This window comes from Ursus arctos, unplaced genomic scaffold (assembly GCF_023065955.2).
Source record: "Ursus arctos isolate Adak ecotype North America unplaced genomic scaffold, UrsArc2.0 scaffold_19, whole genome shotgun sequence".
NCBI lineage: Eukaryota > Metazoa > Chordata > Mammalia > Carnivora > Ursidae > Ursus > Ursus arctos.
The window spans coordinates 1087915-1105024 of NW_026622863.1; the positions used below are offsets into that span (position 1 = coordinate 1087915).

At 60.3% G+C, this 17110-nt stretch overlaps 1 protein-coding gene across 1 annotated transcript in view; it reads left to right on the forward strand.

Annotated features, from left to right (window-relative positions):
- The first annotated feature begins 13056 nt into the window (after positions 1–13056).
- The window catches only part of PIEZO1 (piezo type mechanosensitive ion channel component 1), a 53388-nt gene continuing 49334 nt past the window's right edge, over positions 13057–17110 (forward strand). The window contains exon 1 of the mRNA XM_026494603.4: positions 13057–13406. Coding sequence (XP_026350388.2) covers positions 13343–13406 — 64 coding nt within the window. The 5' untranslated portion in view covers positions 13057–13342. The remainder of the gene's footprint in view (positions 13407–17110) is intronic.

Consider the following 17110-nt stretch of genomic DNA (forward strand, 5'->3'; position numbering starts at 1 on the left):
CCAAACACACTGTGCTTCCCGGCACTCCGTTTCAAGTGTAAAAAGTAAGGAAACACGTGGTCTTGGAGAGGTACAGACAGCTGGCTGTGTCTGGCTCCCAGCCCCTGCCCTCTGTAGATAAGCTGACGGGCAGGAGGCCTCCCAGAGCCTGCAGAATGCTGAGACGTGTCTACCAGCATTTCATGGGAGACAGGCCGCCTCAGGAGAGGACGCCCTGCCTGCCTGGCCACCACATGGCTGTGTGACAAGAGCATGCACACCCAGCCGAGGGGGACTCCTGGGAGAGCTGTGGCCAGCTCCCCGGGGCACTAGTCTGGAGGCAAGGCAGAAGCAGGCCCTCGGAGGCCCTGAGTGGCTCTGGGATAGCTGAGGGATCTTGTAGGATCCAGAACATGAATCTCAAATGTGTCAGTCACATGTGGGATGAGGCGAGTCTGGGGACTTAACAGTCTGTCTTCATTCACTCCGCACAACCAGCGGGGGTGTTGGGGCATGCCAGACAGCGGGAGCCGGGGGACCGCTCCAGCGCGGTGGCCAATGTCTGTGCCATGGCAGTGTGTCTGGCCATGCCACTGTTATTTTTAATGTCATTCCTGGTGATTCGGCCTTTTTGGGGTGACTTAAGCCTCTGGGGCAGCTCCTTCTTAGAACATTGTCTGCCCACCTACGGTGAAGGGGATCAGCAGCCACATCTGCAAGGTGTGACCCCCTCCCTCCCAGTCATCGCTGATTGGATGAGAGGCGCACAGCTGAACCAATGAGATCCTCTCCTGGGACTGGAGTGGGAGCCGCCCTTCTGTCACCTCTGGTTGTGGGAAGTGAGGTGGAGACATAGTGCGCAAGGGTCTGGGTGACCCAGGGCCACCCAGCCAGACCCAGCCGCTGACTCAGGTGGTTTGTAATGGTTTCCAGTTTGCTCTCATGGGAGACCCGCAGCCTTTCGTGGTGGCCCAGGTTTTTAGGAAGCAGCCTCTAGCCCCTCCCATACCTCTGCGTCTTTTGCCTAAAGTGCCTCTGAGTGGGTTTCTGGTTCTTCCAACCCAAGGAGGCTGGATGAAAGCCTGGTCCAAGGGTTCATCCATATGAGGCTGCGTTAATAAAAGTACAGAGTCTAGAATAAGGGAAGTGAGAGCACTTCTCTGCTCTGTTCTGCCTGGGCTTCCCTTGAAGTGTCATGTTGGCTTATAGGTATGGAATGTTAAGAGGATATAGCCTGGCTGGAATGCCTTCAGGAGAGAGAGAGACCAGATAACAAAGGGGCTAGAACCCTTGTTTCTGGGTGTTTACCCTGGAGAAACTGGGAGGTCGGGGACTATGCGTTCATTCATGTGATCCCCCAGTATTTACTGAGTGCCCACTGGGAGCCTGGCTGCCGAAGGCCCAGTACAGGCCAGGCCACTGAGGGTCCATTGTGTACCAGGTTGAGAGCAAGACAGATGAGGCCCCTGCCTTCAAGGAGCTCACATTCTAGTGGAGAGAGACAGAAATTAGTTTTATTAAAAACATAATTTAATGGGCGCCTGAGTATCTCAGTCGGTGAAGCGTCTGCCTTCAGCTCAGGTCATGATCCCTGGGTCCTGGGATGGAGCCCTGCATCAGGCTCCCTGCTCAGCGGGGAGTCTGCCTCTCCCTCTCCCTCTGCCTGCTGCTCCCCCTGCTTGGGCTCGCTCACATGCTCGCTCACTCTCTGTCTCTCAAATAAATAAAATATTTTTAAAAATTTAAAAAAAACCCTTTCAAATAAATAATATAAAACCTGGTCATGAAATGGAGTGACTGGGGGGGGCACTTTAGATCTGAGGGTTCAGGGTGGCCTCTTGGAGAGGATGACACTGAAGGGCAAGAAGGAGGGGCCACGGGACTATCTGATAGAGAACAGAGTAGAGAACCCTGGCCCCCATCACCGTCACCACCACCACCATCATCATTTTAACTACGCTCCAAAAAATGGCTAGAGTTGAAGTAAGTTCCAAGTTGCAGCCGTGTCTGCCCAACTGGAACTTCCCTAGAACCCATCCCACCCCCTCGTCTGCCCCCACGACACGTGCATAGCACGATGACTGCACCTCAGCTGCCACGTGCTGGGGCCACATGCACAGAATAACCACGGCCCGGGGGTGCGCGGTGCCTGACAGTTTGCAGAGCACTGTTACAGAACAGTAGTAGCTGGACTCCGGTGAGGTGTGCTGTGTGCGGGCCCGGTCCCCATAACTGGAATGCCTTCTCTGTCTCTACCTCGGTGGACCTATAAGCCATACCCTATTCATGGGTGAAGAAGCCAAGACCTGTAAAGCATCAGGCGGGTGCACCAGGGAGCCGGCTCCGCACGCTAGTCTCCACCTTCCCCGAGAGACCAGACAGGGACTGGGGAGTTATGGTGGAATCCAGGCTTCAGGGACTCCCCTGGGCCTGCAGAGAGCCTGGCACCTGCAGCCACAGGGGGGATTTTCACGGTCTTGGCTTACAATGCGATGTCTATAGCCAGATCTGGGGGCAGCTTGACCTTCAGTGAAGACATTTGGGTCTCAGCCAGGATCAGCCTGCATTTGGCTCATTGTCCACCAGACATGATGCGACACACGGGAGGGAGGAGACGCTGCTGCTGCCCACGGGCCGAGTGACCCGGGAGGTCTCCCCTCCGCCCCAAGCCGCATGGTCCTCATCTCTGTCAAGGGGACCTCACGGGAGCGCGCTCTCAGCAGAGCCCTGGGAAAGCGGACGTGGCCTCAAGCTCCCATGTGACAGTGACTCCGGCAGCAGCACGTCTGCTTTCAGGGAGTGTCAGCATGGGGGTGGGCACACTGGACCCCCGGGTGAGTGTGCAGAGCGGCAGCCACAACAGAAATGTGGCGGGAGCACATTTTCTCGTAGCACATTGAGAAGGTAAAGAGAATCAGGGGACAGTCATTCCAAAGTAGTTTTTATTTTACCCATTATATCCCAGTCATGTGAGCAAATAACCGATATAAACTTTGTTAATGAGCTCCGTCACGTGGGGCACCGCCGCCCACGTCACAACCATCCCCACGCCCTGGTGCTAATACTACGTGCAGCCGCACTTCACACCTGATCTTTGCTCAGATTTCATGAAATTCGCAGCCGGAAACGGGCTCACGTGCCCAAGTTGTTCCGAGGAGACAATTTTCCGGCAAGTGCTAGGGACACGCCGGGTCCCAGCGGGCTGGAGGCTGCAGGCCGGGGGTCCCCACGACCGGGCGGCCTGGCACAGGGCAAAGGCGGCGCCCGGGGAGACGCGACGGAACACCCCGGGCCCCCAGCCCCCGCCCGCGCGGGAACGCCCACCCGCGAAACTAGGCCACCGGCGCAGCTCTGCGCTGTCAATCACGCGGCGGCACGGGGCGGGGCGTAACTCCAGAAGGGGCGGTGTCACGGGGGGCGGGGCCGGAAGCGTGGGGGAGTGGGCGGGTTTCTGCGAGGGGTGGGGCCAGGCCGGGTCGACGTGGACCGGTAGGGCGTGGCTCCAGGGCCACCGGGGGCGGGCGTGGTCGGGAGTGGCAGGGGAGGTGCCGTCGTTGGGGGCGTGGCTCAATTGTGGGCGTGGCCGGAGCCGAGGCTGGGTCCAAGTTCCGACTCCACAGACCGAGGGGGCGGGCCCCGCTGCGGCGCTGGCGTGTGGGGGCCGCTGGGGTCACCGGGGTCACCTCAGACCGAGGGTCCTGCAGGCTCCGCGCCTTCTGTCCTGACCCCTGCTACCCTGTCCTCCGTGGGAAGGCGGCCCCCGTGACGATAAGAGCCCACGGGAAAATGCCTGGAACCGCACGAAGACCGTACGGAGCAGTCACACCTGAACCCAGGGCCTTGTTCCCGGCCGAGCTCGCCGCCGCACCCCTCCGCGGTGGCCCTGAACTGCCCGTCACCGAAGGACTTTGGGGGGCCTGCCACAAGCCGCTCCCGATCCAGGAGGGTTAGCTGTGGCCTGCGCTTAGCCCTGGGCTCGGGGGGCTCACAGCCCTGCGCTCGGGGGGGCTCACAGCCCTGCGGAGTGGAAGGTTCCTCCCGAGCTCAGGAGCCCACTCTGCAGTGAGGCAGGCCCATTCGGCAGCATCCATTGCGCTCCCACTGAGTGCTGGGCACTGTGCAGGGGCCAGGGGACCATGGCAGTGCCCACTGAGGTAAGTGAAACTTAGTCAAGGGAAACCCCATTACAAGGGAGCGTGCAGGTTGGCAGGGGGAGCTCTCCCGCCCTGCCGCCGCCTGTCCATTGCAGACCCAGCAGGAAGAGGGACTTGGCCTGCCATAGGCTTGCCCTTGCCCATGGACACTACTTTACTACTCCAGCCTGAGGAGGGGACACTGTCCTCATTACCCGCCCCCCCCCCACATACACACAACAGCTCCCTCCACCAACAGGAACAACGGGAAACCCCCACACGTCCAGCTCCCGGTTTACCCCACTGGACTTTTAGTTCATAACAGCAGTCCCAACCTACCCCCTTCCCTCCTTAAAAAAGCATCCTCCCCTTTGTTCCCCACACTCGCCTGTGGTTTTCCCGGAGCTCATTTGTCGCACTCTGCAATCCTTTTTTATTCCCTGATAAATCCATCTTTTGCTGGTAAAACAGGGGCAGGATCTAACATAAGATGCCTTAAACAGGTCTGTAAGCAGGTGCTGCGAAGTCAGTTTCCCCTGGGCCAGGCTTACCTGCAGAGGTAGACTGCGCGGGAGTGATTTTCCACGGGGACCTGCACTTTCCCAGGAGCCAGCAAGGAGCAGCTCCCGGGAGGGAAGCCGGCCTGGGCCAGGGTTCCTGCAGCCTGGCAGTGAGTGGGGTGTGCTGACAGGAGAGGGCGCACAAGTTCGTTCGGGCCTCACAGAGCACTTAGGTCATAAGGGCCGTGGAAGCCTACACTCAGGAGTGGTGAGACCAGGTTCCATCCGGAGGAAGGGTGGGAGCCAGAGAGAGGCTGAGGCCGTCACTTGGGCAGAAGCCCGTGACTTTGGGAACACCTGGCTGGCTCAGTCAGCGGAGGGAGACAGGATCTCAAGGTTGTGAGTTTGAGTTCCACATTGGGTGTAGAGATTACTTAAAAATAAAACCTTTAAAAAAAAATCCTATGACTGGTTTAGAAGGGGTGAGCTGAAGATCAGGTCAGATGCCTGCTCGTCCACCAACCTGTGTGTGTGTGGCCATGGGCACGTACCAGTGACTCGGCGTCACCAGGGTCCATGGCGCATGCCTGTAGCACACATGCGTGCAGGAATACTCAGGAGCGAGAACGGAACGGTCATGAGGACCAGGAGCAGAGCGCGAAATACCCGAGAGCAGGACAGGGAAGGCCTGGACCCCAGGCTTTGGGCATGGGTGGGAGGGACCACATGCCTCTGTGGCTGGGCAGGGATGGTCGGCAGACCACCAAGGGCTTGCAATACCACAGAGGAGGTTGAACTTCCTCCTGGGCCTTGGGGGGAGGGAAGCGGCAAACAGATGTGTGTGAACGGTAGACCCGTCGGTTGCTGCGGAGGACAGGTGAGGGGCAGGAGGCTGTGGCAGCCCCACTCCTGAGAGAGGAAGACGTGGGCAGGGAGGAAGGGCTGAGTGCGGCCCATGAGGGCTGCCAAGTGACCACACAGGGCCTTGAGTGGCTCTGGCCCGTGGTGAGGAGGTGGGGGCCTCAGGACAGGGAGGGAAAGGGCAGGTCCCAGGGCCCATGGAGGCTTTCTGCCTTGACCTGTGATGGGGTGCTGTCACACAGGCAAGCCCTGACCACACAGCCCCACCCCAAAGTCTCTGGAAGGTGGCAGTGGGGCCAGGGGCGGGGTCTGTGCCATTGTCAGATGAAGGGCTATTGGGAATCACACGTGTTCTTGGCGGGAGACTCTTTTCACCAGAATTGACAGAAAGCAGGGCCCAAGGCAAAGCCTCATGGGACTTTGGGTGATGGGCCCTGCAGGGAGCGTGGGAGAACAGGACACCAGGTGGGATGGAGGGCGCCTGTGGAAGAGCCATCTCTACTCAAATCTGGTGGCTCAGTCACACAGGACCGTACCCCAAAAAAGCCAAGTAGATCACATCTGAGGACTGTCCAGGGGAGAAAGGAGAAGAGTGTTTCCACCAGCTCCCATGGGTCAGCCACACTCCCCTTCTGGACACAGTTAGGGTCAGGGGTCACAGAGCTCTGGGCAGGAGAGCGGGCATGGCAGGGACACCGTCGGGGTTGGGGGTCTGTGTGATTCCGTTGTCTCTTGTAGGTGATGTGCCAACCTCGGGGGTGCAGAGTCCCCTGAGGCAGAGCCCCGGGGAGCTTCCAGGCTCGGGGTCCCCGGGAGTTGTGTCCAGGGGTCGGAGCGGCTGGAACAGGGCATGGTAACCACCTGGGCGGTCAGGAAGGGCTGGCAGGGGAGAGGCCTGCTGAGGGGTTCCAGAACATGGAGGACAATTTGCCAGGTGCGGAGATAGCCTTCCCGGCAGAGCTTTGCAGAGAGCAAGGCATTTGGGGGACCCACGCGGCCCTGCGTGTTTTGCACAGGGGTACAGACAGTGGAGTGATGTGGCCAGTGGCCCCAGAAACCCTGCGGGGGACCCAGGAGCCTGAGGAAGAGTGACGTGGTCAGCCTCCCTGTGCCTGCCTCGTGGGCCAGAATGCTCAGGACCTCTGTCTCCTTCCTCTGTTCCCAGCGCCCCGGTGGGAGAGGGCAGCAGTCGGCCTCGGCTTCGGTGGCTGTGCTCTGCTGTCCAGAGCCGGCGCCCCGCTGCCCGTGGTCCATGCACTGTGGCCAAGGAGATGTTTTCCCCCCTTCCCTGCACCTGAGCAAGCTGGCGGGTGACCTCCATCAGTGGGACCACAGCGAGGGGCCCTTGGTCAGCACCACTCCGGTGACAGTAAAGAAAACCAGAGGTAACTGAAGGCCAGAACGGGACCAGCAGGAAGCTGAAAGGCACCCAGGCTGGAGGGGGCAGGGGCTTGCACAGTTAAACCTACTTTGGGAAGTTTCCTGCAAAGGAGGAAGGCGCAGGGTGTGCTCAGCTCCTACTCCACCCGTGAGCTGACCCAGCTGTCCTGAACCCAGAAGTGTAGGCAGGGAAAGGGCCAAGTGTGGGGGGCAGCCAAGTCTGCACACGGGCCCCCCCTCCAGCTCCCACCAGGCTCCCAGGAGAGCCGTGGCCCATATGCGAGGGTGCATGAGTCAGCAGGGCTGGAGGCGCCCGCCAGCGCCAAGGGAGGGCCGGACAACCCGCCTGGCTGGGCCAGGACCTCCTGCTGCTCCCCCTCCCCTACGGGGCCCACCTTGGCCCGGTTTGGAGCCTGCCCTGTCCAGACCCCCTGGGTTTGCCGTCCCTGGTTTCCTTCGAGGTGTCGCTGGGGGCAGTAAGGTCTCAGAATTTCCCACCCTGAGCAGAGGGAGGCGGAGCATTGAGAAGCCGGCCAGGCGGCAGGCTGTGGAGAAACACATGTCTTCTCCACCTTAGCGCCTCGCTCCGCCTGACGGAGCGCATCCCTTGAAGGAATGAAGCCCCTGCCCAGGGAGGCCCCGGGTCCTCGCAGCAGCCCGGCCTCCCACCTGTAAGAGCGTCCCCAGGACCCGCCAAGGACGGGAGGTCGGCCTCGAAGTCAGGCACTACTCTTCTCTGGGCTCGGTTTGTTGATGTGTTGCAAACCCTCTAGTCTTGGTGGTTTTCCTTTAAACCGCTGGTGCACTATCGATCCCTGGCCCGGATCCTAATCTCAGGATGGGGCGATGGCCTGTCCGTCTCATCCTTCACGTCTGTCCGCGGTCCGTGCCGGACTGGCCAGGTGGCAGCCAGGTGTTGGCTCCTCGCTCTCCCCAGATGAGGGATCTCTGTGTTTCACCTGTTTCCTCCTCTTTCTTTTTTCCTTTTTTTAAGATTTTATTTATTTGAATGAGAGAGAGAGAACAAGCAGTGGGAAGGGGCAGAGGGGGAGAGAGAGAGAAAAAAAAGTGGACTCCCTGCTGAGCAGGGAGCCCAACGTGGGGCTCGATCCCAGGACCCTGGGATCATGACCTGAGCCGAAGGCAGAGGCTTCATGGGTGGAGCCCCCAAGTGCCCTTCCTTCTCTTTGGTTCACTGCTTTGTGCAAGTTCTGATGCCAGACATTTTTCACGGGCCCTCCTCCCACCCTAAAAGCCGTCTGGATGGTGGAAATGATCCCATTTCACCAGGGGAACATGCTCCCCAAAGTTGGCCAGCCGTCGTCGATGCAGCCATTGGTCTCTGCCACTCTGTGCCCCCCCCCCCCCGCTTCGCCCTGTCCCCACTGCTGCCGGGGACAGTCCTTCCAGTGGGCAGGCAGGGCTGGAGAGGCAGCAGATGTTGCTGTGGGACAGGCTGCAGAGGTCTGGGCAGGGCCATCGGTCACCTCTCTGAGGCTTCTTGCCTGTGCTTGCCCGGGGCGCCTGGACAGTGGTCAGGCTCACTGCTGCTCTGGTCCAGGTCGTCGGCCCCTTGCTCAGTCTTAGTGCCTCCCATCATCCGTCCCACTGCAGGTGCTTTTACTGCTGAGATGGGGGTAAGGAAACTGCTGACAAGCTCGAAAAGTCAGGTTTGTGTGGAAAATGCTGATTACTCATCAGGTGACGTCTGCAGCCACAGGTGTGGGTTTCAGTACCTACTGGATTCCCGGTAGATGTTTGTGAAGGGCTCCTGGCCGCACGCACCTGTTGGCCCATCTCTGCATCGTGGGGTCCGACTCGGCCGGCCTGCGAGGCCAGCAGGTGGGTTGCGGACCTGACCTGGTGTCACTGCTGACTCTGGTGCGGTCACATCCTGAGCGAGGACTCAGGGTCACCAGGCTGACCCTGGGTGGGCAGGTGGGCAGCAGGGGGCAGATCCACAAGGCCGGCTCTGCGGTAGGTGGGCGGGGCCCGTGGGAGAGTCTGGGCCTCTGCGCAGCCGGGTGTGCCCTGACTCTCCGCGGGGTCGGTTCCTGGTCTTGGCTTCCAGGAAAGGGGAAACTGAGTGGGAATGTACTCGGGGAAATAAAACAACTCCCCCAAACTCGTCAAGTCTTTGGCCAGCCATCAGGAAAACAACACTCAGAAAAAAGAGAGAATGTGGTTGGCTCTGGGGAGCCTCCTGGGTGGGAGGAAGCCTCGGGGTGGGCTGCTCAGAAATCATCTTAACCACGAGGATGTTTCCTCAGTGAGCTGTGTCTGGGCTGAAAATCCACAGACTTATCATTTTCACCCTCGTAAGCGTACAATTCAGTAGCACTAAGTACGTTCACACGGTTGCACAACCACCATTTCCCAAACGTTCTCATCATCCCAACAGAAACTCTGGCCCCGTTAAGTAACAACTCCCCATTCCCTCCCTTCCTCGGGCCGGGGAACTTCTCCTCTAGTTTCCGTGTCTATGCGTTGGCCTGGCCCGGATATTCGGTGCGAACGTGATCACACGGTGTCTGACTTCTTGGCTTGGCGTGGTGCCTTCCGGGTCGGCCCACTGGTGGGCCAGCCCTTCGCTCGTGGTTATGGCTGGATAACCTTCCTTTGTATCCGTTCAGCTGCTCATGGACACTTGGGTGGTTTCCTCCTGAAATTCATGTCTGAGTGTGGGCAGGTAACAACGCCTGTATTATCCTTGGGCAAGAGTGACGCCTGTGATGGGCCGCACCCCAGCCCTTCCTCTCTCCCTTGGGGAACTAACCACGCTTGCTCCTTCCGGACGAAATTATGAATTTAATCAAGAACAATGAACTTAGTGGGACTCTGAGTTGTGGGGTGGTGGGAGGTCAGGAAAGCTGGGCTCAGAGCCTGGCTTGTTCTGGGGCAGATGACTTCCTCTCTGGCCCCCATGTCGTCACCTGCAGGGTGAGAGCAGGTGTGGCCGAGACACTCCCCGCTCCCCTGCCCCTCAAGGAGGCAGGTCAGGAACTTCTTTTTCTGGGACTCTGTCCCCACTGTGCTCAATTTAAATTTATTTTGTGAAAGTCATACTATATGCTACTAGCAGAACACCTAGACATGCGGACGGGTGTTTCAGTGACCATTCTGTGTCCTTCCCAGCCTGATGGTGTGGCCTCAGCCCTGTGCGCGCTGTCTTTGTCGCTGTCCACCTCACCTTCTCTCTCTCCCTCTCTCCTTGTCTCTCTGTCTCTCCACCTGAACCCTCTCTCCCTTCCCCTCCCTCCGCTCTCCCTCTCTCTCTGCCTCCCCCTGCCTCTGTGCCCTGAGGGGAAGTGTGGGCCTGGGCACCACACGCTGCTTTCTCCGCTGTCACACTGTAGCTTGGAGCTTGCTGTGAGCGGACACAGAGTTGCTACTCCACGGCGGGATACACTGTAATTATTTAACGTCTCCTGCAGGTGGCTGGTTAGCTTCTGTCCAATCTTCTGCTGCTCACGATTCTGGGACACGTGCTTTCCGCTCCTGCAGGGTAGGTTCTGAGGCTCCCCTTCTCCTTGTAGCCGCTGTGCGGGAGCCAGACGGGAGGGGAGGGGCCCTGGGGTTCAGGTCCCCAAAGCTGTGTGGGGAGCTTTGGTCCTGCTGCTCTGGGACTCTGCTTCCCCCCCTCATTCTCCGAGCCCTCCTGCTCCCACACCACACAAACTGCTCTCGAGAAAGGGTCTGAAGCCTGTACCCTAAGCCTTAGGAGGACTTAGTATAAAGGAGTGGTTTTTAAACTTTTTTTTTCATATAAACTCTTTATATAAACAAGGTTATCTTATGCCTCCCATATGGGAAACCACTGGTCCCACTGAAACACTGGGGGGGGGGGCACCCTGGTCTTCCTACCTATGCACAGATTTCAAAATCACTGGTTTAAAATATGCCTTAGACCCCTCTAATGTCAGAGTGGAGAACCTTCCCTCGGAGGTTATTGACCTCAGTCCTCTTATTTCACTCTGGCGAGCAGAGCCCAGAGAAAGGCACTGGTGAGCCAGGACTGCCCTCTGCTCTGGGTGGGGGGTCTGCTTTCTGACACTGCAGACACTTCACTGGAAGTCAGTGTGCTGGGGCAGGACTCCTCTGAGAGGGTGAGGGAGAGTCGGGTGGTTGGGACTGTGGCCGGAGGACCTGCAGACTGTCCCTTCAAAGCCTGTGCAGGTGGGCCTCAGTGTCCTGAGGGTGGGGACCCCCCTCAGCTGCCCCCATGATCACCCCAGGCCAGGCAGAGGAAAGGGCGAGAGGAGGCCTCCCTCTAGCTCATGTCTTTTCTTCCTGTCTCTCACTGCTGGCGTTCTGGGAGGGCCTTGCTCGCTCCAGTCCATGGCCCGGTGAAGGACGCCCATGGAGGGGACTGAGGGGACATACGGTAGTCCTTACTTCTCAGTCTACTGATGTAAGCTCTTGAATCTTCACAGCTCTGCTGCTCGGGGCCACAACCCCATCTCACAGATGCTCTGCGAGGCATGGAGAGGAGGGTTGCCTCCTGGGGCCACAAAGCCAGCAGCCGGTGGCGCCAGCGTGGGCTGCCTTTTGGTCATCTCTGTTGATGTTGCCGCTGCTCGGAGACCTTGGCCACAACTCCTGCCAATGGCCCTAGGTGGCCAGATGCTGGCTTCCCTTGAGGGTGGCATCAGCTGTCTCCACTACAGGCCACCATTTGCAGGTGGGTCCTGGGACTCCCAGGTAGCTGGACCTTATGTCCCCAGCCTCCTTGGGGCTCTGGCCTTGGGGAGGAACCCCAAGTCTACAAATCTCACAGGGTTCTAGAAAAAGACCAGGGTCAGACACAATGCCAGCAGGAATTAAGGCGGGAACACGCAGACTGAAGAAGAGGCAGGGAGAAAACCAGTCAGCATTGAACACATTTTAAATTTTTTTTTTAATTTAAGATTTTATTTATTTATTTGTCAGAGAGAGAGAGCACAAGCAGGGGGAGTGGCAGGCAGAGGCAGAGGGAGAAGCAGGCTCCCCACTGAGCAGGGAGCCTGATGTGGGACTCGATCCAGGGACCCTGGGATCATGACCTGAGCTGAAGGCAGACGCTCAACCCACTGAGCCACCCAGATGTTCCCCCCCCCTTTTTTTTTTAAAGATTCGCTTATTGGGGCGCCTGCCTTCGGCTCAGGGCGTGATCCTGGAGTTCTGGGATCGAGCCCCACGTCGGGCTCTTCCGCTGGGAGCCTGCTTCTTCCTCTCCCACTCCCCCTGCCTGTGTTCCCTCTCTCGCTGGCTGTCTCTATCTCTGTCGAATAAATAAATAAAATCTTAAAAAAAAAAAAAGATTCATTTATTGATTTGAGAGTGAGCAAGCGTGCAGTGGGGACGGTCAGAGGGAGAGGGAGTCTTAAGCAGACTCTGGGCCGAGCGCAGAGCCCCAGGTGGGGCTCATCTCAGAACCCTGAGACCAGGACCTGAGCCCACACCCGACTGAGCCCCCCAGCTGCCCAGCATTTCTGGCTTTTGAAGAGCTGGAGGGTCTGTGCCTGGGTTGCAGCTGGCGTCAGTAGGCAGGTGTGGCGTGGGTCAGTGCCGGCTGCCTGCAGGCTCTCTGGGCCCCAACCACACCCACCACCGAGGTTCTTGTGCCGCCCGGTCTGGGACCTAGGACCACACTCACGTGGGCTCTGCCCCTTTCTCCTTTCCATGCTCACCTCGAGGGTGACAAAGGCCAAAGTGAAGGTCTGGGTGACCGGCACCGCCTGGGATCAGAACCTGGCTTTTTCACCAGAGGGCACAGCAGGCCCAGGCGGTGCTTTGGCGGCTGACACTGTCCTCGGATAGCAAAGTGATCAGGGCAAAGCTGCTGGGGGGGTGCCGGGGTCCTGCGGCTCCGAGCCACCCCACGGTCCCCAGGGGGCGCTGCGCGCTCACGTGTGCTGGAGCAAAGCGAAAGGGGCGCAGTGGCGCGTGGGGTGCTGCCCGGGAAGCCCGGCGCTGGGCAGCCTCTCCTCGGCCCGGGGCCGCCCCCACGCGCGCGGCGAGCGGCGGTGCCGAGGCTCTTCCCGGGGCGCGTGGCCACGGGGCTCCCGGGCGTGGAGGGCTGGCGGGGTGCGCGGGCCGCGTGGAGGGCTGGCAGGGGCGCGCCGGCCGTCGGGGAAGCGCGGAGGCGGGCACGCCGCGGAGGGCGGGCGGGGGGCCGAGCTTATAAAGGCCTGCGGGCGGAGGGGCGGGAGCGCGCCGCCCAGCCGCCGTCCGGCAGTGCTCGGCCTCCGAGAGCCGCCAGAGCCGCGCGCTGCCCTCCGCCGCTGGGCAGGGCTGGCACCGGAGCGGGCTCGGCGGGCCCCGGGCCGAGGCGGAGCAGAAGCAGGAGAAGCAGGCGGCGGCGGCCGCGGAGGCGCTCGGGTCGCCGCCGCCCAGCCGGGGGTCCTGGCCGCGGGGCGCGGCACGTGCGACGAGCAGCCCTGCGCGCCATGTCCCCTTAGCGCCGCGGCGGCACAGCGACCCCCGGCCGGCCCCGCGGGCCCCCCGGGCATGGAGCGGCACGTGCTCGGCGCGGTCGTCTACTGGCTGCTGCTGCCCTTCGCGCTCCTGGCCGGTGAGTGGGCGCGGGGGCTCTGGGCTGGACGAGGGCTGCGTCCCGGCTCCCCGGCCCGGACGCCGGCCGAGGAGACTCCCCGGGACGCGCGGCCCGCGGCGCCCGCATTCCAGAAGCATGAGCGCGCCGGGGGAGGCCGGGAGGGCGGCGGCGGTGTGGGGGTGAGGTGGCACCCGGGCGCCCTCGGGTGCGGGCCGGCGAGCTTGCGGAGAGCGGCCGGTGCCTCCGCGGGGACGCGGGGGAGTCGGGGCGCCCGAGGGGCTGCTTTGCTCGCGGGGAAGGGCTGGAACGCCGAGGAAGGGGGCACGAATCTCTTTCGCTCTTCGGTGTTAAAAAAAAAAAAAATTGCAAACTTGCATCATGACTTCCTGACCAATCTGGGAGAAGGCGGGCTTCCTGCCTGGAGCTGTTTAATCTGGAGCCTCCGGAGCAGAACTAACGTCCATCCGTCCCCCGTGCCCTGGGCTCGGCCGCCCCACCCCCGCGGCCTGGGGCAGGCCTGTGCTTTGGGAAAGACACTTCAGGCTCCTCCCTGCCCTTCCCGAGCCCTGGCTTACTCTGCAGGGTCTGCCCCCGGGCTGGAGGAGGAGCAGCCCCCAGGAGGCTCTGGCCTTGGCATTAGAGCCCCGGGTCCCCCACCCTGGCATCCGTGTCCCCGGGGTTCTCGGTGCTCTTAAGCCCCTGCCCCCTGCAGCCCTCCAGCCTCCGAGGAGCCCAAGAAGGCCTTCCACCTTTCCCGTGGTCCTCCGCCCTCAGCCCCTCCACCTGGAGCTGTTTCCCATCTGTGAGCTGGAAAGCAGTCTGATGAATTGTGTTCAGGGGAAAACGGAACGGTTTGCATTGTGGAAGTCTTCTGTTGGGTGGAAGTCTGTCAGAACGTGGTGGGTGGGGTGTTTTTGCTCTGAAAGCCCTTCCAGGTGGGCCTCTGCCAGCTTGTCATAGGTAGGAGCCGGCTTCCCCGGGGTCCAGGCGTGTGCGGGAGACAGAGCCACCGCACTTTGGCTCCCAGACTCTGTTTTCATTTCTAACACAGAAAGATGGGGAAACAGGGACATTTTCAGGACAGGAATCAATGGAAACCATTGAGTTCGGAGAGGAGAGTTTGAGTCAGCCCTGTGTGGACAGGGCCGTCCGGGATCGGCTCAGGGGAAAGTGCCGGGTCACCTGGACTGTTCTCCATGCTGGTTGGCTTTCCTCCTCTTGCCTCTAGAGAGCCAGACGTACAGACAAGTGGACTAGACCTAGCTGGAGGGGTGTGTGTGGGGTGAACGGGGAAGCTTCTCAAAGGGCGGGTTTCCCTCCGCCCGGCAGTGCCCCTGTGGCTTCCTCAGCCTGGCCTTGCCAGGTGGGAGCCCATTAGGCCAGGGGAGACCCTGTGGAGCTGGGGGCCCTTCCCGAAGGACGTGCCCCCCTGCCGGTGGTGCAGACTCCTGGTGCAGAATGGCGAACTCTTCCTGTCACAGGCCAGAGAGTAAATATTTTCACATCGTGAACTCTTCTGATGTTTTTTCCAACCATTAAAACTTGTAAAAACCATTGGTAGCTTGTGGGTGGTACCAAAACAGGTGTTGGGCCAGAACGGGCCCAGGGGCCCGAGTTTGTTGGCCTGGTCACTATGGGGGCTCCTTGCCCCCGGCTGGCGCCCATGCGGGTGCCGGGGTGCACTCTTCTTCTCTGGATGCTCGCGCTAATGCGAGGGTCCCACCTGGGTCTTGTCGAAGTCAGCTAGGGAGCTTTTCAGCTGCGGCCGACTCCTCACTGTATCCTTTGCTCGGTTTTTCGGTAAACCTAAAACTGCTCTCCAAATAAAGTGTCTTTTTCAAGCACCCTGATGCCCAGGCCGTGCCCTGGTGGTGTGTCTGGGTGCCGGGCTTGGCTTCGGTGTTGGTTCTTACGCTCTGGGAGAGGGTGGTGTGGAACCCACTGAGAGCCGTGCGGTGATACCTGAGACAGAGGCTGGCTCTGCCGTCCTGGGCGTGGGCAGCTCCCCGGGGACCCTCTGGCTGTCCCGCTGATGGCCAGGCCCAGCTGCCCGGCGGGAGCCATTGGCTCCGCCGCTGTCTCTGTGCCTCCTCGTTCTGTGATAGGCTTTGGCTAGAAAGGGGTAGTTCCACAGTGTTTTGGAAGCGAGCGTGTGGATGCTGGAGAAGGCGTTTGGCTATTAGTCATGTGTGCCCTGCGCCGGCTTGGGCAGCGGCCACGGCGAGGGCTTGAGTCATCCTGGAGCGCCCCTCAATTACCCCACGCCACTCCCCGCACAGCCTGCCTGCCTCTGCTCCGGGGCAGAGGCTCCCCAGCAGAGATGGTGGCCTCACACGGCTCCCCTGTTGTCCCCGAGCCCTGGGGGCAGAAGATGGGTAGCTGGAAGCTTCTAGGGAGGTGTCTGGGCAGGACATTTTGTGATTCCTGTAGTCTAGGTCTGAAAGGCAAGGGGGGTAGAGCGTGGTAACCGTCACCGGCTACAGGAAACCCGTGTGGTGTGATAATATGGCTTCTCCTTGTCGGACTCCCACTGCACCCTGGGGCGTCACCTGTGCCACACTGTCACTGAGAAATGTTACTGTTCAGAATGGGGACACTTCCTTCTTTTCATCGTTACTGTCTCCACACCCTTGTGACCAGGCAGGAAGGCAGTGAGAGGGCGGATTTGCGCTGAGCCAGCGGGGAGCCCGGGATTGTCCCATTCTGGGGCCAGGTTCTGCAGGTGCCACTAGGGAGAAAAGCACCCAGGACTGGGTGGCCGTGGTGCCGGGGGTGGGCGCTGGGACGGTGGAGTGAGTCAGCAGGTCCGAAGAGGCCTGTGGACGGGACCTCAGGTGTGTGCGTGCACGTGTGTGCGTGTGGGGGAAGGGGCGGGGCCTCCCCAGGAGCTGACGCCAGATCGCCCGTGGTCACCCCACAGGCAGCAGGACGTGGAGAGCCCCACGCTGGCCGGGAAGGGTCCGCAGAGGAAGTGTCTTCTCTGGGGGTGGGAGGAGTCGCCGGGCTCGGATCCTGGCCCCAAGGGCTGCTTCCTGGGCGGGGTCTCCTGTTCTGACGAGCACTAAATTCACGCCTGGTGCTCCAAGATGAAGAGAAACAAGGGCGGGCCTTCTTGACTCCACCTTGATGGGCTCCCCTCGGCTCAGCCGCCACTGGGGCCGCCTTCTGCTGGGGTCCTGAGCTGGGCCAGCCCACCAGAGGGCGGTGGATGCCCGACGTCTGCCACCACTGTCTTCAGGGCCCTGTGTGAGCCGCCTCTTACAGGAAGCCGTTCTTGACCACTCTGGTCCTCAGAAATCCCCTTTGCCTTAGAATTCAACAAAATGCTGCTCTTTTTTGTGTTACTTATTTTAGAAATATGTAGATATTTTTATGTAGATTTTTTTTTTTTTGAGATTTTATTTATTCGAAAGAGAGCGAGTACAAATGGGAGGAGGGACAGAGGGACAAGCCGACTCCCCGCTGAGCACAGAGCCCTGGGGGAGCTCGATCCCAGGACCCCGAGATTCCGTAATCCAGAGGCAGACATTCAACAGACATTCAACCCAGGCATCCCTCTGTAGATTCTGTCTTTAACGTAGATCTTTTTCCTTCTGGTTCCGAAGCACGTTTGTGCTTCCTCGTGGTAAAGACTCCAGGCACTCTAGAAGCAGTTAATGAGGCCGCACACATCTGGGGTGCGGTAGCTCTGAGCAGAAAGTCGGCCTCCTGCTTTTCCTGGG